Source organism: Moschus berezovskii, chromosome 5 (assembly GCF_049115385.1).
Source record: "Moschus berezovskii isolate FMDL1 chromosome 5, NW_MosBer_1.0, whole genome shotgun sequence".
Classification (NCBI taxonomy): Eukaryota; Metazoa; Chordata; class Mammalia; order Artiodactyla; family Moschidae; genus Moschus; species Moschus berezovskii.
The window spans coordinates 118214008-118236771 of NC_142464.1; the positions used below are offsets into that span (position 1 = coordinate 118214008).

Below are 22764 nucleotides of genomic sequence, written 5' to 3' on the forward strand. Positions count from 1 at the left end.
GGAGCCCGGGTGTCTGTGATTTCCAAGGGCTGGGTCTTCGCCGGGAACAATCTAGCTTCTAGATCAAGTCCAGAAAAGACCCTGGAGGAGTCAGGCTGGTCTGGAAACACACGAGACTCAAGAGTTGTAAACAATTACTATCAAGAATTTTCTATGCTACTGGCCCACTATTTTGGATGTGGAAATAATATGATTTTCAGAGACATTTAAAACAGAAACATGTATATTCTAGATACCCAGTTCATCTTCTGAAGAGAGATACTGCTTCTTTCTCTTTCTTTTAGGTATGTGCCTTTCTTCCTCTTCAACCTGGAATTAAGAGTGACTATATTAAAGAAAGTAGGACCTGGATCCAATTCTGCTTAAACAGGAGCACACTGTATTAGTTTCTAGTCCTTGAGACAAATTTTTAAAAAATCTAGAATAATACTTCTGTCATCTAGATTCAGACTAGACTCATTTCGTAAGCTTGAGTCTTTTTAAAGATTTGAATATAAACCCATAAAAAATATCCAAATCTATTTTTTGTTTCATAATGTGTTTCAACAATTCTAAAATTGTTAAAAATATCCTCATTTTACCACCTTTGAAGTCAATCTGTTTTCCAATTGATGGCATGTCATAAATTAATTGGCAGCATTTTTCTGCTCTCTTGCTGGCTCATTAAAAGGCTGATGAAAGGAAGTACATAAGAAAACAGTATGGACATGTCCAAATAATCCTGCAACCTGCTAAACTACCTAATCCTACAAAAGCATAAACAAGTGACACAGACATAAAGAACCCTTAATACCATTACACATTTAATTTCTCACCTATACAAAGAGCTAAAAGTCCTTTGCACAGGAGAAAACACTATTCATAAAACGTCAAGTACTAGAGTTTCCTACAAAAACCTACCTCTTTAGGATTTGCTTCAACACCATGACATCTTATGGCTTCTATGTTGTCTTTTCCACCATTGGATATCTCTGAGTAAGAAATACAAAAGAAAAAAGAAAAAACAAAGCCCCTTAAGTATTCACTCCAATACTTTAGGCACGTGTGTGGAATGGGAAAAGAAAAGAAGGGACTTGACAAGTGATTGTGGTGCAATCCTTATACAACTATGTCAGGTTAAGCTCCACGATTTCCATTTCTAGAATGAGTGAGTGGGGTTCAAGGAGGGGACAGGCTCACTGGTATTTACACGGCAGACCTCAAGGCCACTTCCCCCAGCTCCTGAGCAGCAGAGCATGAGTGAGTGTGCAAGGAACACAGCACACCACGCACGGCAGCTCTCTCTGGACTCGGACAAGGAGCACTTGCACACTCACTGTCCTCTAACAGAAGAAGCAATACACACAAAAAATAACTGCATAGGGGGTTAAGACCTCTTTCCCCACCCTTGGAACAGGAAATGAACAAAATCAGTGGGAATAAACACAACTGTATTTTGCTCTGAGAACAGAACTGTCCTCTGGAGCTGGCAGTCTCCACAGTTGCGTGGGTAAGGCTTGACTCCCAGGCGACAGGCAATAAACGTGGCGTCCCTGGTCTGCTACCACAGAGGCCGCTTATCGGAAGGCAACACGGTTACCTGCGCAGCACAGACCTCTCCTCTGAGACGAACCACTGGGGACAACGCATTTTGCATTCACGCTGGATAAACCCACTGTGAGGTTCCTGGCAACACTGTAGCTGTTATTCAAGGCAAGGGACCATTTATAAGCTACGTGACCTTGAACGAGCCACTGTCCCACTCTGTCTGCTTCCTCAACTATAGATGTGATGCTGTGAACACTCACTTTACTGGATTATATGAGTTACATGATGAAAAACTTGCCAAGTAATTATAATTAGCACAGGGCCTGCCACATAAAAGGCACTTGACAAATGACAATTACAATTAATATTAAATTATACTATGAAATTCATTAACTTACCTTCTTTGCTATAAAATTTCCCATGAATTTCAGTTGTTTCTGAGCCTGCATTTTCGACCTAAACACACAATAGAAAAGGCTATTTATGGATATTCTCACAAAAATCTTGAATATCTAGAAAATAATTTGGCCGTTTGTGAGAACACTTAAAGGGACTGGTGAACGTGTTCTTTTAAATTTCACCCAGAAGTTCAAGAGCAGAGGACACTTTCTTTTTGAAGAAGTTTCAGTTTAACAAATTAGGATTCTACTGGGTTTATTCTCCTTGTCTTTAAAGCAGTTATGGTAAAAGTAAGAAATAAAGAGAGAAAAAACTTTGGAAATTCTCTTCCCATCCAATGATCCTTCATGATTTTCTTTTTAAAAAATGTTGAGGGATTTTGCCAATCTGTTATAAGGTTTCCCTCAGGAAAACCTTGTCAATTTTGCTTTTTTTTTTTTTGAGGGAAAGCCTCTGAATATCCCTCATGCATGCTCAGTCACTTCAGTCGTGTCTGACTCTTTGCGACCCCATAGTCTGTACCTGCCAGGATCCTCTGTCCATGGGATTCTCCAGGCAAGGACACTAGAGCGGGTTGCCATTCCCTTCTCCAGGGACCTTCCCCATCCAGGGATTGAACCTGAGTTTCTCGTGTCTCCTGCACTGGCAGGTGAGTTCTTTACCACACTAGTGCCACCTGGGAAGCCCCCAGAATATCCTACAACATTCTAAACCCCAGCTACAGAATTTCCTATTTGGAAAGGACAGACATGCTCAGATAGGAAAAAGGCAGTTGCTGGGGGCTTCAGGGAAACAAGGCAGAATGCAGCACACGGTGGGGCAGGCCTGGAGATATAACCACATTTTGAATCCTTTGAGCTCTTGGAGGGTAAACCTGAACAGAACCAAGTGGGGCTCTTCTCTCCCTTTCACTCGGCAGACTGGGTGTGAGGGCTGAGATACAGCGTGGGATGTCTCAACAGGGGGAGGTAAGCCCCCCGATACCATGGGTGTTTGGTGGGAAACAGGGCTCTTCTGAGTCTCCTAGTGACACTGAAAAGAATGTGATTATCTGTGATTCATAAGCATTTTACAAAATGTGCACTTCTCTGTGATTTAAGAAAGACCAAAAAAAAAAAAAATTCCTTCAAGGACAAAAAGGATTATGAGAGCCACAGCTAGGAAAAAAATATGTATTCATGGCAATTACAGTTTAGTACATTCACAAACTTTCTAAAGATATACAGTGAAGTTCTTAAAGTCGGTTTGGTCTATAGCACCGGGATAATTTAAAATACCACAGTCCAATTTGCAGTCCTGTTATAGTAATAAAAAATAGAAAGCTCCCAATTCTTCAAAGAATTTCGTTAAGATTACCAGGGGAGCTCCCGAGTCTGAGGGATCTGGACCTTCTTCTATTTCCTTGGTTCTGTCTCATGATATTGGCCTAAAGAGCCACTAGAACACAGGGCTGCTGTGACTCCTTTTTTCAGAGTGACTCCTTTTATTCTGAGAAAAGCAACTAAATTTCCTGACATCAGTGGATAAAGTTGAACATGAAATTAAAGATGTGAGTAAGTTGAACTTCAACGGAGAGCACACTACAAATAGCCTCGTCTCCTAAAGAAACACGTGGCCAGCCCTCAAACCAAAATGATCCCAAGTGATAACAACAAAATCCGAACAATTATGGTGACATACATTTGGTGATTCAACCGCCAGCGAAGGCTCCCTCTGCAGTTCAACTGTTCAAAGACAAAAATGAGAAATAAGGAAATTGAAAACTGGTTCTGAACTACAGAGAAACAAATTGAGAGCTTTTTAGTTAAGTGAGACTAAGTCGCTAAGTGGCCTAGCTGCCTTTGTGGATTATAAATTTTGGACCAATTATTTTCTATCAATACCATCTGTGTTCTGTCACATGACCAGAAAAACAACAAACATAATGTTCCCTTTGTTTTTAGAGTAATGGCAGCAGCCCATTGGATCACTACAGTGAGTTAACCATGTGGGCGACCTGAGGCTTGGGAGGAAGGTGGGGAAGGCCTCTGCTGTGACTGTTAGGTGACAGGGTAACACGAGTTTCTTTAAAAAGAGTCCCATCAAATGAAAAGGTAGAGCCTGTCCCCTCAAACAGCAAAGGCCTATTTATATTCTTTGGAAGCCTGAAGTACAAGGCCTACTGTTTCTACTCAACAATGACAGAACACACATTTTTCTTTTAAACAACTTCCTTTTACGTAAGTAGATCTCTTATTGAATTGTACCTAAACACGGTCTGAAATACAACTCTGGGAACAAAGAACTTCAGAATCCAAAAATGTTACCTTCTTGACAATTAACAAATGGGATATTAATTATGTGTACTATAACACATACACAGGAATTTTAACTAATACCATCTATCCAAGTTTTGGGAAGATTAGTCATCGTTAGGGTTTTAACATGTCAGGACGAGTGGCTTACCAGGTCTTGGGGTGGTCTTCCAGGAACCCCTGGTATTTCTGCTTATAAGGTTCCTGTGGTCATGTACTTCGAAGGCTGCCCTTTCAGATGGTTTGCCTTGGAAGGTCCCCACCCTGACAGCCCCAGAAAGCCCTGGTTGAGGATTTATATACACCAAATCCTCACACACTGCCTTTCTCTTGGCCTGGTCCACTGAATACACACCTACTCGTTCTTCAATATTTGTCTCCAAATTAGGGGGAATAGCAAGCACTTGAAATGAAAATTTAAACGTGTGTGTTCTGTGACCTCTCGGTTCACTTTTTCAAAAAAAATTGGAGAAGTACATGATTATACACATATCGAAGCTCACTGCAGCATTATTTATAACAGTAAAAGCTACAAACACTGGAGGGCACTAAAAGACCCAACAGGTGGGACCATGTGTTGTGAACCACTATTGAAACAAATTAAGTTGATCTATATATACTGACAATGAAGGATGCCCACAATATATGGCTGAGTTTAAAAAAAAAATTCTAGAAAATGTAACTCAGGCACCTAAACTGAATCAGAAGTCTCAGGATTTCGGCCATGAATGACAGCACAAGGTATCTTCCTGGAGGACAAGAATGGGAAAGCGATTACTTCTGCTGGGGATTAAGAGAGAAGGTAAGAAACTGGGCCTTTGAAAGATGTCTCTGCTCCTGGACCGTGCTTTGCCTGAACTTCTCAGTGTTTTGAATGCTATGGACTGGATGTTTGTGTCCCCTTCACACTGAATATACTGCCACCCACCCCATATATTAAAAACGCCACCCCCAGTGTGATGGTGTTGTAGTGAGGGTCTCTGGTGGGTGGTCAGATCTAGATGAGGTCGTGTGTAAAGTGGTCCTTAGACCGAAGTGTCTGAGAGCTACTGTCCAAACCCTGTCTGAGGCTGAGCCCTTTCCCTTCACACCCTCAGTGGACACTGAAGACCGGCGCAGAGACACTAAGAGGCCCTGCAGGCAGGGAGCAGCCTCAGTGACGCAGCAACAGCCAGCGCCCAGGGGTCAGGAGCGGGAGGTCGAAAGAGGTGGGTGCACGGGCACAGACCAGCCTTCTGGAAAAGAGCTTGTGATGGCACCCGGAAGGACAGGGAGGCCACAGAGACACACTTGTGGGCGAGAGCAAGGGTCTGCTCCAAAGCAGCTCGTCTGGCCCCAATTATTCAGAGACAGCAGATTTAAACAACAACTTCATGTGATTTTGACTGATGCTAACGCTTTATGAAGAAAAAGTATAAGTTAAAAATGAAACAGCAAAGAGTTTAATCTGTGTTAAAAAATGATAGGTAAATCCATATAGCCTGTCAATGTTTTATTACATATTAGCTATAAATTTTAAGTGGTAATAAAAGATAAACCCACACGTAAGGAAAAAGTAACGTGAACCACTAAAAGGAGTTTACCTGTTCCACTCAGCTCTCTCCCACTTGGACTTCCTGGTGGTGCCGGCATTTCATGACTTTTCTCTTCCTCTGACGGCACAAATACCTAAAAAGTCCAAGGCGCCGTAACAAGGTAAATGAGGGTTTTGAAATAAGAAGTTAACTTTAATTCACCTGAAGTGAATTTAACAAAACACTCAGCATCGTGTCAACCTTTAGGAACAAAAAGGTAAAACTAATCTCGTATTTCATCCATCAGTGGCTCTCCGACTGCGCTAAAGTAAAATGCTGAGTACAACACACAAGCCCTTCCTGATCTGGTCCCATTTCGTCAAGAGGCTTGAGGTCTCAGCGCAGCTCATCCTGAAACACCGCAGTGCCCAGGACTCACGCCTGGCTCTTCCCTTTCTGTGTCCTCGGGCACACTTCCACTCTGTTTGCAGAAGTCCCCTCCAACGTCCTCCTGCAAGCTGCCTCCCTCCCACCCACTGGCCCTGCTGGGAGTCGAGGCTCCTCTGCACTGTGTTCACAGCCCCATGTTTACCACTATCCTGTCATGTGGACTCGGAGGCGCCAGGAGATCAGGCTGGAAGGGGGCATGGAGACTAAACTGTGTAAAGCACACAGGCTGTGACAGAAGAACAAGGAAACCTCCTCCCAAACCAGAGTTTATTCTAAACGCAGCGAGAAGTCATTGGAAATTTCAAGCAGAGCAATGACATGACCCAATTTGTGTTCTTCAAGCTGACTCTCAGGGCTGGGTGAAGACTGGAGGGGCTGGAGAGGAAGCAGAACGGGGACACTACCTACCGGGCAGAGGCCTGGACTAGCTGGTAGCCATAGAAACAGAAACAGGTGGATTCAAGTTACATTCTGGGAATGGAAACTATGAGAACCAGCAAAAGATGAAACGTGGGGTGGCTGAGGGTGACCCTTGGCTTTCTGGTTTGAGTGGATGGAACTGATGATGGTGCTATCAGCTGAGACTACTGAGGTTCTGAACTCTTCCCTCACACGCTGTGTAGGTAACAGAACTGAAACGGCTTCAGTGCAGTGAGAGTTGGGGCTGCATTCTGCTCGTGTACATATATCTGTACATGGTAAAAAGGTACGTACACCACTGACAGTTCAGCATAACTGAATGATCAGCCATACCTCAGGTTTCAAGTTGGTTTTCAGTCCCAATCCTCCCAGAGCATTCGATGGAGACTCTTCGCTGCCTAAAGAAATGCAAACCATTCAATCAGTTCAAGAAGTTGCTGGCAAAATATATCTTGAGTCAAAAGGTAACAGAATGTTGTCTAGTTGTTATCTAGACATGCTATGCCCTCCTCCGTCCTGTTTTAGTTTGCTGTCAGTAGAAAACAATAAAGGGGAATATATCCGAAAAGTCTCAGATAAAAGGCAAGGGGTCATTGACTCATTTCGGGCGGATGGGATGTGTGTAAAAGTGTTTCTGGCTGTTATGATGGCTGCCCACAAAGGATGATACACCTCATCATTTGTGAGGACGTTTTATTTCCAAGTATTTTTCTATAGATATCTGTATCAAGCTTGTCCCTAAAAGAAAACATTCAAGGCCATTGAGATATATTCCTAATAAAGATGGTGATTTGTGAACAGACTCATTTTACTTGCTTGTGCTGACACAGCAAAGTTGAACATAAAGTTAAAAACTGTGAAACAGAGAAAAAGGGCACAGAATTTTCTCTGGTGGACTCAGACCTATCCCTTTCTTTCCTTCTCTCCGTGTCCTGCAACTTGTGCCTTTCACCTGCCCACATGGAAGCCTCCCAAGAAAACCCTTCCTTTCTCCAGGAGGCTGTGGGCTTATTCCGTGCTAAAAGTCCTTCTATTTACACTCCTTCAGAGGTAAGGAGAGGCAGGAGGCAGGAGAAATAGCAGACTGTAGCAATGGCTGAGTCATAGAAACTTCCAGAGCATTCAACTCACCCTAAGTTGAAGTCAACAGAAAAATTCAAAGTCATTTATATCAACCCTTGGAACACCTCTTTGTGTCTCCTAAGTCCCCATAAGAAACAGGACTAAATCTACTGGCCTCAGCCTCCAGAGTAGCACTTAGGTGATATTTCAGCTTAAAAGTGCAGCTTGCTCCCATTTACAGAGTAGAGAGGAAGACAGCATCCCTGCTCTCTTCCCGTCCAGCCTATGTACCCTCTTTGAGTTCTCATAGCATCCTGTTAAGCATGTCCTAAGCACCTGTCACAGTGCCAAATCACAGCCTAAACACAATTTGTGGCTGGATTCTCAATCATCTTCCCATCATCTCTGAATCCACACTGGGACCTGGTATAATGTGTCTGAAATGGGGGTGAGTGGTAATCAATGACGGAGCTCCAAGCTTACACCTTTGAAATGTACCAACAAGTTTCCAACAAGACCGGCACGCTCTGGAATCTAGCAGGAGGGAATACGATTCTTTTCTTCTTCAAATACTAAGCCAGAAACTAGCCCATTTACATGCACAATAAACGCTGCTAAATAAAACATAACGTGCTTCCTTGATTAGAAGCAGCCAGCTAGGCTGAATTGACACATACCTGGAATCTGTAACAAGTCACATGAGGGTTGGAACGGGGCTTGTTTTGTGCTATTGTCCCCTTCTCACACAACAGAAAGCTGAGGCTCAGATGTGATTTTTTTTTTTTTTCCTAAGAGGCATCCGAGTACTGTGCAAGTTATTTAAACTCTCTGAACTTTCATTTGTAAAATGAGGGTGATTAAAAAAAAACACTCATCTCATACACTGCGGTAAGGTGCCTTCATTTTGATTGATAAGAAGCCTGAAGGCCAAAGATGTTCAGTAACTGGCAACAGTCCTGCGGACACTTGTCCAGCTGATGAGACAGCTGGAAGCCTCCTAACTGCCCATGAGAAGTGGGTCTAAGACTAACCGTTTAAACAGGATTTTAGAGGAGCCTGGCTCTGAAGTTGGATGACAGTGACTTTGCTACATTCTAGAACCAAAACATCCCTGGTGGCTCAGATGGTAAAGCGTCTGCCTACAATGTGGGAGACCCAGATTCAATCCCTGGGTCAGGAAGATCTCCTGGAGACGGACATGACAACCCACTCCAGTGTTCTTGCCTGGAAAATCCCATTGATGGAAGAGCCTGGTAGGCTACAGTCCATGGGGTTGCAAAGAGTCGGACACGACTGAGCAACTTCACTTTCACTTTCAGAACCAAAATCATCTTAAATGTCCTCTACATAGAATTATCTTTATAAAACACGAAAATTTGCACTTAAGAGTCTCACCTAGATCACGCAAATTTTCTTCAGAAGAAACAGTGACTTGAAGACCTCTCTGCTGGCAGGACATGGTCACGCTGTTATGTTCTCCTGTTTTCTCAGCAGATGCTGGGACAGTGCACTGGCCACCGTGGTCACTCCTGCTAGTCAAGTTCTGCTCCTGTTTAGGAGCTGAGAGAGCTACATTGTAGGCGGTGGGAAGGGCTGCTGTGTGGGAAGGAGCTGTTTCTGATTCCTGGCCATTAATACATTCAGCGGTGGTGGTTTTCAAGGTGCCCTCAGGCCCCCACTGGTCATCAGCCTTTTTAGCAACAGGATTGACTGCTGTCAAACAGCGTACAGTAACGGAGGTGCCCTTGGGCGCCTGCTCTGGTCCTTGCGGGTCGACAGGAGAGTCCCCACTCCCCCCTGCTGGACACGTCGCTGGGGTGCTGCCCCCTGATGTCCCTTCCTCAGGCCTTTCATCTTCTCTCTGAACTCTGTCTGCACAGTCCTTTCCAAGCCTCTCGCTCTCCAGCACACTCCCGACACCTGCAGAGAGCATGCTGACCGACGCCGGGCCATGCCCTTCCCTGGTATCCCCTGCCACCGTGGGGCACACTTCCTTTCCCCCTGTGGAGGGCCCAGGACACTGACACTCGTCCTCGGCCATTAGGCTGGACAGAGGGGCCTCAGGCTTGCTCATCTCCGTGGCTGACGGGGCATCCTTTCCTTCGGGGCTGCCTGCACTCAGATGAACCTCTTCATGTCTGTCGAGACCAGCGGGGGCCAGCAGGCACTCGGCCGTGCTGGTGGAGATGATAGCGGCATCGCTCACATCCTCCGTGCCCGTGCCCGCGGGCAGCTCCTCCTCCTGCGGGACGGCGCCCGCCATGACCGCCTCACAGCCTTCCGATGTGCTGGTGGAAATCATGGCCGTATCGCTTGCCTCTTCCCCCAGCATGACTGAGGCCTGGGCATCCTCTCGAGCGACAGCACTGGACACGGGGGCCTCGCAGTCCTCTCCTGAGCTTGTGCAGATGACGGCACTGCCATCCTTCTCTTCCAGGACGGACTGCTCATGCTCCCTTTCCGTAGCCACACCACACACAAAGGCTTCGCAATCTTCTGCGATGCTGGTGGAAATGAGCGCACATTCATCCTTCTCCTCTTTGCTGGTTGAAGCGAGGCGGCTCTCGGCTTGTGCGGGTGCGCTGGGCGTGGGCCCTTCGAAGTCGTCGGGGCTCACCGGAGCCAGCCCTTTGGCGCTGTCTTCCATGGCTGCCTCCGGCTGCGGACTCTGGGCACCGTGGAGGGCTGTCGCGCTGGAAATGGGCACTTCAAACTCCTCCCCGATGCTCGTGGAAATCATGGCACACTCGTCTTTCTCCTCGTTTCTCGCAGCCATGAGTTGGCTCCCGTCACCCGATGCTGCGCTGGGCATGGGGGCCTCGAATTCCTCCACGTTCACTCTGGGGCCTTCCGTGCTCTCTCCAGGTCTCGGAGCGCTTGAACGACCCGCCCCCACGTCTACCACGGTGCTGAGCTGTGGGGTGAGATCGTCTGTTGTGCTGGTGGAGATCACCAAGCCCTTCCCTTCACCTGAACCCCCAGCCACACCAGCCCGGCTGGCGACACTGTCAAAGGCAGTGGCGGGTGCAAGGCCGTCACAGTCTTCGTTCTCTACGGAGGTGATGACACCCTCATCTTCTTTTTCGCCCGGCAACGTGTGAGGCTCCTGTTCTGGGACAGCAGCGGACACAAGGGCCTTGTAACTGGCCCCCACCAGGCCAGTGGAGGGCGTGGTGTCTTCGGTTTTTTCCTTTCTGCTGAGCTCACCGTCCGTGCGGTCTGAAGCCGCGCTGGTCATGGGGCCCTGGCGACCCTCGGGAGCGGGAGCCGCCACGCCCTCCCCTGCAGCCCCGCTGCTCACACTGCTCTCCACGATCCCCTTGGCGCTAGAGCAGATCTCCGCGTCTTTGGCGTCCTTCTCAGCGCCGCTCACGCTGTCCGCGGTACTCTCGTAGGCGTGTGGGCCGGTGCCGCCGGCCTCGGCGCCCCCGCGCCCCGCCGCAGGGCCGAGCTGAGCGTCCCCTCCCGCGCTCTCGCAGCCCGACGCCCCTTCGCTCTCCTCCGCCATCCCTGTGCATGCGGACGCGTGCCCGACCTCGTTCCCGCGGCCCGTGCTGGTCACCACGCCCTCCCCTTCGTCCTCGTCCTCCTTGGCGCCCGTGCTTGTCACCACGCCCTCATCGTCGCCCGGGCCGGCGGCCACCACCGGCGCCCCAGTGGGGTCTTTGGCTACCGTGCTGTCCATGGCGCTCTCTTCGTTTCCTTCGGATTCGGAACTCAGGGCGAAGCCTCCGCCGCTCGCCTCCGAACCCGTGCAGCTCGTCAGGCCCTCCCCGTCCTCCTCGGTGATGCCGGTGCTGGTGACGGCACTCTCACCCTCTGGGCCGTCCAGCACTGAACCGCCTTCCTCCTGGGCGGCGCTGGCTGCCGCGGGCGTGGGGGTGTCTACGGGGCCGCCGGGGGCCCCCGTCACCCTGCGCTCCTCCTGAGGCCCCTCGCCAGCTGCGGAGCACAGGATGTCGCCGTCCCTTCTCCCCGCTGCCCCCGTGCACGTCACTGCCCCCTCGCTTTCCTTCTTGGGACCTGCTCTCGGAGGGCTTCTCCGGAATCCATCCAACTCTTCGTTGCTTAGGGACCCCTCCCTGATGTCCATCCCCGCACTTGTTACTGCTCCATCGCTCTCAACCTCACTGATAAACGTGACCGCTCCTTCCACAAGTTCCGAATCTCCATCTGAAGACCCATCGCACTTGCCCTCGGAACCCGCGCTGGTTACAGCGTCGTCCTTCTCCTCGGTCGCTGCGCTCCTGGCGTCAGCCTCGGTGGTCCCCGCGGGGGCCATCGCGGCGTTGGCCGCTCTTTCTTCAGGCTCGGCCATGGTGCATTCCCCACTTTCTCCTTCTTTGGTGCTTGTGAGGAACGTTTCGCTTTCTGCAAATCCTTCTGTGACGACACCCCCACCTTCCTCAGCTGCGGCAAAGACGGTGCCTTCTCTGGCTTCCACCCCGAGGTGAAGAGGGTGGTTTTCAGAGCACGTGCCCGTCGTGAGGCCTTCGTCTGCCTCGATGCTTGTGCAAGGCACGGCCACCCCACCCTCCACCGTCTCTGCAGATGTGGTTGTGGCAGTCCCTGCCTTCACTGGGTTTAGGGGAACACTGCTGTCCTTCCCTTCAGTGCTGCTGGCGATGGAAGCCTTTTCTCCTCTACTAGGCTTCGCTGTTGGCATCTCGGCTTTCCCGCTCCTTTGCTGTAGAACAGAGGACACGGTGTTGCTTTCAGCACTGGTGTCCACCTCACTGTGTCCGTGCCTTCTGTCAGAATCAGCTGGTGTGTTTTCGACTTCATCTGAGCCTCTGCTCTGCTTAAGTCCAACAGTATCTGTTTCTGTACTCATGCCTACCACCTGATCAACGGCAACAGCAGCCTTGTGACCATTTTCTACAGAAGCCCTAACTGTCTGCTTCAAACTTGAGTTCCTTCCTTTCCCATCCACATCCATCGAGCCACCTTCTTGGTCAACGTTCTCATTTTCCACTGTCCTGTCCGCTGACTCGCTGCCAACAGGCGTGTCTACTTCCCCTTGTCTGCTGTGCAGTACGAAGGCCTGTGCAACTTCTGGAATGTGTCTTCTGCTCTCCACGCTGGCTCCTGCTGGCATATCTACTGTGGAAACTGCATCACCTTTTCTGCTGTCACTTGTCCTAGGGAATTCTGATTCCCCAACAGTCCAGCTTTGCTGAGGGATTTCAGAGTGGTGGATGAGCGAGGTGCTGGCTGTGGCGCCTTCTGATCCAGCTCTTTTGTCAACTAAAGGAGGCACCCCTGAGTCATGAGACTGTTTCTGAGGCCCAGCAGTCATGGTGCCTAAGGACGGGGCGGGATCTACCTTTGTGGAATGTTTAAGAGAGGCGTCTCCAGGAGTAAGACGTTCTTCAGTGGGCCTGGTGGTGTTTTTCAAATTCTTCTGTGCCCTGTCACTTTCTGACAGGGCATGGGGTAACAAACAGTGAGTCGTTTCAGAGTCTACATTCATTTCATGAGTTCCTTGTTGAGCGGACTCCTTCTCCCCAGAGTTAGGTTTGGACACAGAGCTTTGGAGATGCATTTTCTTGGTCAGGGTGCTTCTATGGTCAGCGTGCTTTTCAGAATTTCCAACAGCTCCTGTTCCACGCCCTGATTTACAGGCCGGAGATGCTGTTTTTGACTCTCCCATGGGAGTCTGTAACTCCTCCTTTAGGACTGCAGCGGTAGTTTTTTGTTTCATAACATTTTCTGAGTCAAGGTCTTGCTGAGAGCTACTGCTGCTGCCATCTTGGGTTTTGCGGACTTCCGCTGCGTTTTCCATGGCTGGCTCGGGATCAATTTCCATTGGCTCTTGTTCGGGCATCAGAGCAGGATCACCACTTTTCTTGGGTCTCTGAAGGGAGGAACTACTGGGAGCGCCTGAAGGGTTTGCTGCTGGTTTTTCTTCTCCTTTAGCCATCTCTTGGGATGCGCTGCCTCTGTGATTTTCACACAGCCTTCTACTTAACTTCCTTTCCGCGGCCGCACTGCTCCCTCTGGGCCTCTCCTGAGTGCCGTCAGCTTCTCTTCCATCCTTGTCCTCTGCTTTGCTATCCTCCTTCTTTCTCGCGTCCTTACTGCTGTGTTTTAAGCCCCTGCTTTTGTGCCCGTCTGACAGCCTCCTCTCGAGTCTGGTGGAGCTTGACTCTCTCTCGCCCTTGCACCTCTCCTTTGCTGGTGGCAACTTCCCCCTGTGACTGGAATCTCTCTGCACACTATGTGCGGACGGGGCCACACTCTCTGATGTGGGTTCCACACTGCTTTCCTCAGAAGGTCTGTCCTCAACTCTGGACTTCCGCTGTCTCTCTGGCTCACCTTCTTCAGTGTTCTTCTCCTTCTCTGGTTTTGGAGTGGTCGCCAGTTTTGTGGTATTTTCTTGTGATTCTGTTTCAGATGCTTTCAACTGTTTGCCTTGGCTTCTGGACTTAGACTTCAACACAAGCTTGTCTTCCAATAAGCTCTTGGTTCTTCGCCTCTCCTTGTGAACCGCCTCTTCTGGTTTTGAATTACTATCTGCGTTAGTCAAGTCATTATCACATTTATCCTCGGAGTAACTTTCGCTTCTTCTCTGTACTGTGCTCCCATGTTGCCTGGAGCTCAGAGAGTCCTTCTGAATTTTAGAATCACTTGATCTTCTTGATTTGTGGTCTGCCTTGGTTTTGTCGGCTGACCCGTGTCTCTCTTTCTTATTTTCTTTACGAACATTCTCGTCGCTTTTTATAATATACTCAGAAACTGGTTTACCATCTTTGCCCAAAACCGACAATTTCCTTTCATTCCGGTGTTTGCTTCTTCGTTCAGCTTTATCATCTGATGACAGTTTTGTTTGCTGACTTGTCTTCTGAATATTTTCGTCTTTCACGCCTTTCTCAGAAGAGTGAAGCTCAGTCTCATCCCCTGCTTTATGCGCACTGTCACCTTTGTACTTATGTTTTGTAGACGGCTTGTCTTCTGACAGAGCTTTCTCTTTTTCAGGCTTTTCCTTGGAGGATCTCGCCTCTTTCTTAGGCAGGCTTTTTACATGTGGTGTTTCAGAATCCTCTTTCTTTAGATGCTTCTCGTTTTTCAGCGTGCTTTTCTGTCTCTGGGGCTCTTCCGTGCCACTTTCTGAGCGTTCCACTGGCCTTTTCCCATCCCTCGTGTCAGTCTCTTCCTGCACCCCTTCCACCACAACAGGGGTAGAAGTCCGTCTTTTGTGCTCCCTTTCTATTTTGGATTCGTTTTTGTTTTCATCAGCTGGATGCAAAGACTCTGAAAGTCTCCGAGCAGGTTTACTTGGTTCACTCTTTGCATGAACATGCTTCAGATCCTTTGAAGAAGATGCTTTTTCCTTTTCACAATGCTGTAAAAAAATAAAAGTTAAAATATGAGACCTACTAAGATTAGTTTTTATATGTAAATCTAAAATTTGGGTGCATTTAGTATGCTGAACATTATAACATGCTTCTTGTTGTTGTTTAAGTTTCTAAGCCATGCGACTCTTTGTGACCCCATTGACTATAGCTGGCCAGGCTCCCCCATCCATGGGATTTCCCAGCCAAGAAAACTGGAATGGTGTGCCATTTCCTTCTCCAGGCAATCTTCCTGACCCAGGGATCGAACTCGCGTCTCCTGCACTGGCAGGTGAATTCTTTACCACATGCTACGCCTTACTTATTTCACCTCTGCTAACAGCTGGTATGTATTATTAACTTATTTCTATGCATCAGGAACCTGAAACTCAGGGTGGTTCAATAATGTGACACCTAGCAACGAGTTCAGATAATTTCATTCCGGGTCTAATACTCTTCCCACTATATAGCAGCATCTTTATAGAGAGTAGTTCTTTCTGCTGAGATGCGTCCAGGCATTTGGAGGCATTCTCAGACTTTAAATTGCTCATGTCCAGTGGTCACTAATAAATAGAAGCTGAAAGAATGACATTAGTTGTTTTTAGTCCAAAGGCTTAATACCTAACGAAGGCAATTAAAAATTTTACAATGAAATAAAGTTTTCTTACATTTTAATTTAGAAACGCAAATTATCTATGAGAACTTCATGAATTTAGGTTACCTGTAAGACAGTTTATTTAGGAAGCTTCAAATGCACATAGAAACTCATGGAAACTAATAGTAATCATATCATATACATCAGATGTACATGTTCATATTCAAGGGAAGATACCAATAGACCAAAGCAGCCAAACCTTCCTCCTGACCCACAGTCTGGCGCTGACTGGACTAATGTTAATGACCAACGACACTTCATAATAAGGACTCATGAACTAGCTATAATTATTCTTATTCAAACAATGGGCTGCAGTCCTCAGAAAGCCCTTTGTGTCTCTGGGTCAGTTTATCACTGCACCTTTTTTACACTTCGACATGAAGATTAATACACTATTACTATAGGGACTGGGACATAGCAGGATCTTAAAAAAATACTTTGAAATTAAATTCCACAAATAAAGAACTAACAGGGATGCCATCAACCTAATTTTACAATATGAAATTTTAAAATTCTAACCAATTAATGTGAATACAATCTTATGAGATCATTTTCCACAGGAATTTCTCATAAAATAAAGTTAAATATTAATAAATGACATCAGAATATCAGAATATAGTATATGACTCTAATTTCTACATAAAGACATCAAGAATATTTGCTGGCTATGAATAAATAATTACTAAATTATTACTGCTTTCTTTAGAAGTGTTAAGATATTCAATAGTTCAGCTATAGAATTATAAATATGGAAGTGTATAGAAAGATTAAAACCCAGTGAAAACAATAGTTTATCACAAGTAAAAAGGAGAAGAAAGGTACTTACTGAATATTTTGAGGGTATTTTTATCTACATATTTTTACTATATAAAATGATCACATCTTAGAAAATAGTCTAAGTGCTCAACTATAAGGAAATGCTTAAATTACAGCATATTCATTCAACGTAAGCTATATAATCATCAGAATATATTAATTAGGAAGTTACAGCACGTAATGAGTATGGGCGAATGTTAAAAACACTATGCAAGATTACATTTGCTCTACAAAATTATGAACATATGTGGGTAAGAAATGGAAGACAATGATAATTTGTTAGTGGAAGGATTTTAGCTTTTTCCTCCTTTTCTTTTTCATTATTATTCCTGGCTATTACCATCAATTTAAGAAACAAGAGGTGGAGGAGTTGGGGGAAGAGAGAGGAGAAGAAAAGTAAATATTATCCGGATAAAAGATCACAAGAATCAACTTGCCAAAATGAAGAATTTAGGCCATAATAGGATAGGGACGGGGGAGCCTGGTGGGCTGCTGTCTATGGGGTTGCACAGAGTCAGACTTAGTAGCGACTTAGTAGCAGCAGCAGCAGCAGCATAGGGGTGCTGGAATGTTGAATGTGACAGACTTTTTATTCAAGGTAGAAAAAAAAAATCAGACTGTATTCTAAGTTTTACTACAAGTAACTGAATGGCTTAACAGAAGAGCATTTAAAGTGGGGTTTTACTAATTAAGACATACCTCACTTGTTTTGAGTGTTTCTCTGGAATCTTCTTCAGATTGCTGTTTCTTTTTAGAATTCTCGTCAATGTTCCTAGGTGGGGCAAAACGTGAAATAAGAACTTTGGACCAAAAAATGTGATTTAAATTTCTCCGGAAGACTTACACAAAAAAGCTTAGCTTTTCTTTACTATAAAACACTTAATTTGTACCTAGAGACTTGTGCACTTCAAATTAAACCCTATTCTTGGTTGACAGTGAAAAGCTAAATTCTGAATGTGAAGTGGACCACTCTTGGTCCTACAGGAAAGTATTCTTGAAACAAAAGTTTGTGATTTGTCACTCGAAGATGAATATGACATGGGCTACAATTTCATTTTGAAAGTCTTATCTTCTGAATAAACAGAGTATTTCTATTTATTCAGATTGAGAAGGCTGAAGTCTGTAAGAAAAGTGAGAGCCACCTCCTCTCACTGAGTTCTGCAAATTATTGACTCAGCCAAAATCACTTAGTTACCTTCAAGTCTAAGATAAACTTACAGAACTGCATGTTGCTGGTACAGCAATGGTATAGCCCATACCTACACAGCCACCCTCAGTCTCTTCAGCTTTGTAATTCTTACAGAATTAACCGTGATCATGTGGTGCTTGGCTTGGAACGCTGGTTTACGGGGAGAAGCAGGAGATCCTAGTGAAGTGTGTGGACAGACTAGAGGATGGAGGCAGTGCCGTCAGTAAGAGGTAACCGGATGCCCAGAAGGGGCATGGCCCCTGAGTGCGTGCAGAGGCTCGACACACTCTCTGAGACTCTGTGGACAACTGTGTGCTTGTGCACGTGCACTTCTCTGGGCAAAGGGTCCAACGGTGCCAGCAGGTTATCAAATAAAGTCTGCCCCCACCCCGCAAAAGAAAAAGACTGGCACACACTGCTTTGAAATATCATAGGTATCAATACAGTGAGTTACGATACTGAAAAGGAAAGCCTCCCCCACGCTGTCTCATAAACAGGGAACAATACGCACACTCAAGGTCCGCCTCTTCACTGTCACCTTCAGTGCCTCTCTTCTGAAAGCTTGCTGAGAGAGTGTTATAATGGGAGTGTGGCCGAATAAATACGTACCTGGAATCCTTTTTCCTCTTTTTGCTTAAGGCTACCTTTTTCTCTAAAACTTTCCGTTCTTTAAGGACTTCTTTAATTCGGGGGGCTTTGGGTTCCAAACCTTTTGTTGATGATTCTTCTAAGTCCACACTACTTTTGCCTGGGGAAGAAGCAATCAACAAACTATGTCTCAGAAGACAGTTTTATAAACAGTGTAATCTTTATTCTTCATTAAGATTTTCTAATCACTGTAAAAATAAAAAATGGCTTCAATATCTCTAAGTTGTATTGGCATAAAAATATTTCATGTAGATGGAGAAGTCTTATATTTTTTAAGTGCTCATATATGTACATGCGTGTATTTTACATCAAACAAGATCAGCGTCCAGAGGAAGTTCAATTTTGTCCAATGAAATATTCCAGATAAATGTTTGACATTTTAGTTAACATAAAGTATAGATGAATTCCATTAATATCACTGCAAGGCTTGAGGACTCACAGATTAACAGTAAATTTTCCAGTGATAATTCATTCCATAATCACTGGAAAATAAACTGCTATGATGTGAGTTGCATAATCTGGTATGTGATAGAATGTTTAACTTAGATATAGAAATATAATAAACAAGTGACTAAAGACATCAGAATAAAAAGGAAATCTTAAACATCTTAAAATACATAGCTTTAAAAATCTAAGATACAATTTTTATCACTTTATTTTATAATCATATCTCATAAGCTATCTTAATATCTAGAAGTCAATGGGGTAAGTACATAGTTTAAAAATTAAAAGTTAAGATCTCTTATACCTTGACTCTTAGCTTTTGAATACTTTGTCTTTTCTGCTTTCTGTTTTCGTTTTTCTTCAAGTTTTTCTCGATTAATTTGCCTTCTTAAAAGTCTCTCTTCTTTTTCTTTAGCCTAAAACCACAAAATATTCATAATTATGCTGACAGATTCTCAAGTAAGAGCAAAAATACCCTGAAAAACAATATGCTTGCCCTTCAGCTGTTCTCACAGATTAATGGGCTCTGTAAAGTGCATACGTGCAACTATGAACACATCTCTGTGCGCACATGTGCTCCAACAGAGACAGAAGGTGACATTCCCCCTTACTTTCAGAATGCCACCAATTTAAAGGCATCATTTGGTGAAATGGTGGTTTAATAAACTGTTATTACAATAAAAAGGCTACCTATAAAAATATCTATGAGCGTCAAGTGTAGAGGCAGGTCTTCATAATTATCTGATTTTCTCCTACAATAAATGTTACTTGCAGGCTATACTCTCAGGATCCAGGGTTTGGATGTGGAACCTCCTGCAGTTATATTTTAAACCAGGGAGGATCCAGTCACTGTGTTACTCTACCATCTCTTTCCTGCCCAGAACTCAAAGCCTCAAACACCCTAAGCATGAGCATAACTCCTGATCAACTAACCTCTTAAGAGAGAAGCCACCATTAACATTTTGGTGCGCTTCCCTCAAATCACTTTTCATGGAGTAATATTTCCCTATTCTTTGATGCACAACTTTTCATATTTTAATGTTTCTGAAATTGTAAGCCAACTTATTAAAACTGATGTATACATACAATGAGGTAGCAGTTTCTCTAAAAAGCTGTTAATAATTCAGTGGTACATCTTGGAAGTATTATCAAATGCAGGAAATATGTGGACAACTGAGCCTCCCTCTTAATAACATGTTAACGGCTGATGCCATCTCTCTTTATGGCTGGATCCATACTTGGGTCAAACATTTCCATACTATGAAATACTGAGGGTGTTACCTGTTTTTCACCAATCACGATGATATGAACAGCTCCATCACACATTTTTATCTATTCTGCCTAGTTAAATGACAAGGGTCCTGAAGGTGGAACCTATAAGTCACCGTTTCGAATGCTCACCAGTAGCCTGTGAACAGACTAGTCAAGTATCCGTTCCGTTCCGTCGCTCAGTCGTGTCCGACTCTATGCGACCGGTGGACTGTAGCCTACCAGGCTTCTCCGTCCATGGGATTCTCCAGGCAAGAATACTGGAGTGGGTTACCGTTTCCTTCTCCAGGGGATCTTCCTGACCCAGGGAACGAACCCGGGTCTCCCGCATTGGAGGCAGAAGCTTTAACCTCTGAGCCACCAGGGAAGCCCACCAACCTGATTTAATAGGTTAACAAAACAAGAGCTCAAATCTAACTTACGATAGACTGCCGCCGTTGTTCCACAGTAAGTTCGTCATCAGAATCACTATAATACTTTGAGTAAAGATATGGTTTGTGAACATAAGCATGCCGCACATTTTTTGCTTTTCCTTCACTGGGATCATTGGTTTGAGTTTTTGTTTTGTTTTGCTTGTTCTTTTCTTCATCTGGAAGAAAGTCAGTAGAAAGAAGAGCATTTCTGTCAATCAGCAATTAACATCAACATCAAGTGGCAAAAGCTGTATCAAAGTAGTTTAAGGGTATTTGTAGGTCCAACAGGAGAAATATCAGTATGTGAAAATTCAGAAATTTTTAAAGGCTATAATCCATATGTTTATTTATTTAAACTTTTTTTTGTTTCTTTCTTTGGCTGTGCTACCTGGCATGCAAAACTTCTCAGGGCAGGGATCAAACTCACACCCCCTGAACTGGAGGCACAGTCTTAACCAATGGACCGCCAGGGACGTCCTCCTGACTTACATACTGTTTCTTTCTTTCAGCTTCTCACATATCAAAAAGAAAAAGTAGACTTTAAGAGTTACTGATGTTTCCTTGACAGACAGTTAATCCTCATTTGTATGTCAACAGACTTGGCATGAATACTTTACCAGTATTAAGTTGAACAAACTCCCTTCAAGCCACGCTTTAAACTTGAAATTTTAATGAGCATTTATGATCTTTCACTTATGGAAGAGGCAAGAATTAATAATTGGACATACACCAAGTATATGCTAAAACCCCTCTACCCTAGGAAGGAAGAAAAGTTCCCCGTGACACAGCAAGAAGCAATGAAGTGGCAATAAGGACTGCTTCGTACTCTCAAAAGAGCTATCTTCTTACTTTTTGGATCCCATACACAGAAAATCTAGCCCTGTCCAGGAAAAACCTTGAAAAGACCCAATAAAGCATCTAGAAGAAAGATTTCTGTTTGTTCAGAGAAAGTGGAGTGTTCACAGGATAAGAGCATTCTTCCTCCATCGGTACTCAGAAATGACCTAACGAGGATAATTATGAAGAGTGAGAAGTGCTATCCTTGCATTTTGGAGGCTGCTAATCCAGTTTTTTAAATGGATACTAAGAAAATAATGAAAAAAGTTAAAAGTTTATAATAATGAAATAATAAAATAATGAAAAGCATTAAAAGTTTCTACTTTTTTCTTGCCTGTGATTTTCTCTACAGATATTCTATCCAAGTATGTACTAAGTCACCTGAGGCGTACCCGACTCTGTGCGACCCCATGGACTGTAGCCCACCAGGCTCCTCTGTCCATGGGATTCTCCAGGCAAGAATATTGGAGTGGGTTGCCATGCCCTCCTCCAGGGGATCTTCCTGACCCAGGGATTGAACCCGCATCTTACATCTCATGCATTGGCAGGTGGGTTTAATCCAAGAGCCAGTGGCAAAGATGCTATCTGCAGGCAATTGCAAATAAAATTCACTTTTGACTTTTCAAAAAATCATAAACGATATTTAATCACATGTTAAAGAGCAACATAAGGTATTAGTTAGAAGCCCGGATGTGGGTTTGAAATGGTGCTGTGCTCACTAGCCATGTGACTCTTGGTGCCTGTGTCATTCCTGGTGACAAGCTATATAGCCTAGTGCCTCTTTCCTTGGCTGATTTTAATGTGTCCCTTAGCTGTAAAAAACCATAACCGTGAGTTTAACAGCTTTCAACGAGTCCTTCTAGTGAATTACCAAACCTGAGGGTGGTCTTGGGGATCTTGAATTTGCAACTGGTGTCAGAAGTGAGGGCAGTCTCGTGGACTGTGCCCCTCCAAACACTACCAAAACATGGCATGTTCAACCATGATGTCATCCAACTCTTGTAACAATCCTAGGGAGTGGAGCTAAGAGATGGGGAACCTAGGCTCGTTGAGGTTTAGTAACTTACCAAGCTCGCTCAGACAGACAATCTTGGAGCTGGGACTCAGAAATAAATCTTCCAACTAAAAGCCCCAAGCTCCTGCCACGGCGCCATACTGTCTTTCACGACACAGCCATCTCAGTATACAAATACTGCTCAACAGGAAGCTTCACAGAGGCTTTATTAAAGTAAAATGCTTTACCATCTGATGTAATCTCTCCTTCTTCCATGCTCTCAGACATCACAACCTCTTCCTCAGTGTCTTCTTCAAAAGATGAAAGGTCACTGGTGTGGACGGAGCTAACTGTGATATCTGTAAGTCCATCCACATCAGAATCTATCAAAGAGAAATCTACAAGAAAATGAAACATAGAAAATAAATCATCTTGTGGTAAGAACAGAAGCAGCACCCAATTCCTAAATTACATTAAAATTTTCTGCTTTAACTGCTCA

General features: G+C 44.9%; 1 protein-coding gene across 2 annotated transcripts in view; it reads right to left on the bottom strand.

The window, feature by feature from the left end:
- Positions 1-22764, bottom strand: part of BOD1L1 (biorientation of chromosomes in cell division 1 like 1) — a 54073-nt gene that overhangs the window by 16856 nt on the left and 14453 nt on the right. For both annotated transcript variants that reach the window (XM_088836500.1, XM_088836499.1), the window contains exons 5-16: positions 22514-22663; positions 20444-20610; positions 19057-19168; positions 18270-18408; positions 17171-17243; positions 9062-15011; positions 6938-7002; positions 5804-5888; positions 3607-3650; positions 1926-1983; positions 901-971; positions 237-309 (exon numbers count right to left, since the gene is read on the bottom strand). In XM_088836500.1, coding sequence (XP_088692626.1) covers positions 237-309; positions 901-971; positions 1926-1983; positions 3607-3650; positions 5804-5888; positions 6938-7002; positions 9062-15011; positions 17171-17243; positions 18270-18408; positions 19057-19168; positions 20444-20610; positions 22514-22663 — 6987 coding nt within the window. The remainder of the gene's footprint in view (positions 1-236; positions 310-900; positions 972-1925; positions 1984-3606; positions 3651-5803; positions 5889-6937; positions 7003-9061; positions 15012-17170; positions 17244-18269; positions 18409-19056; positions 19169-20443; positions 20611-22513; positions 22664-22764) is intronic.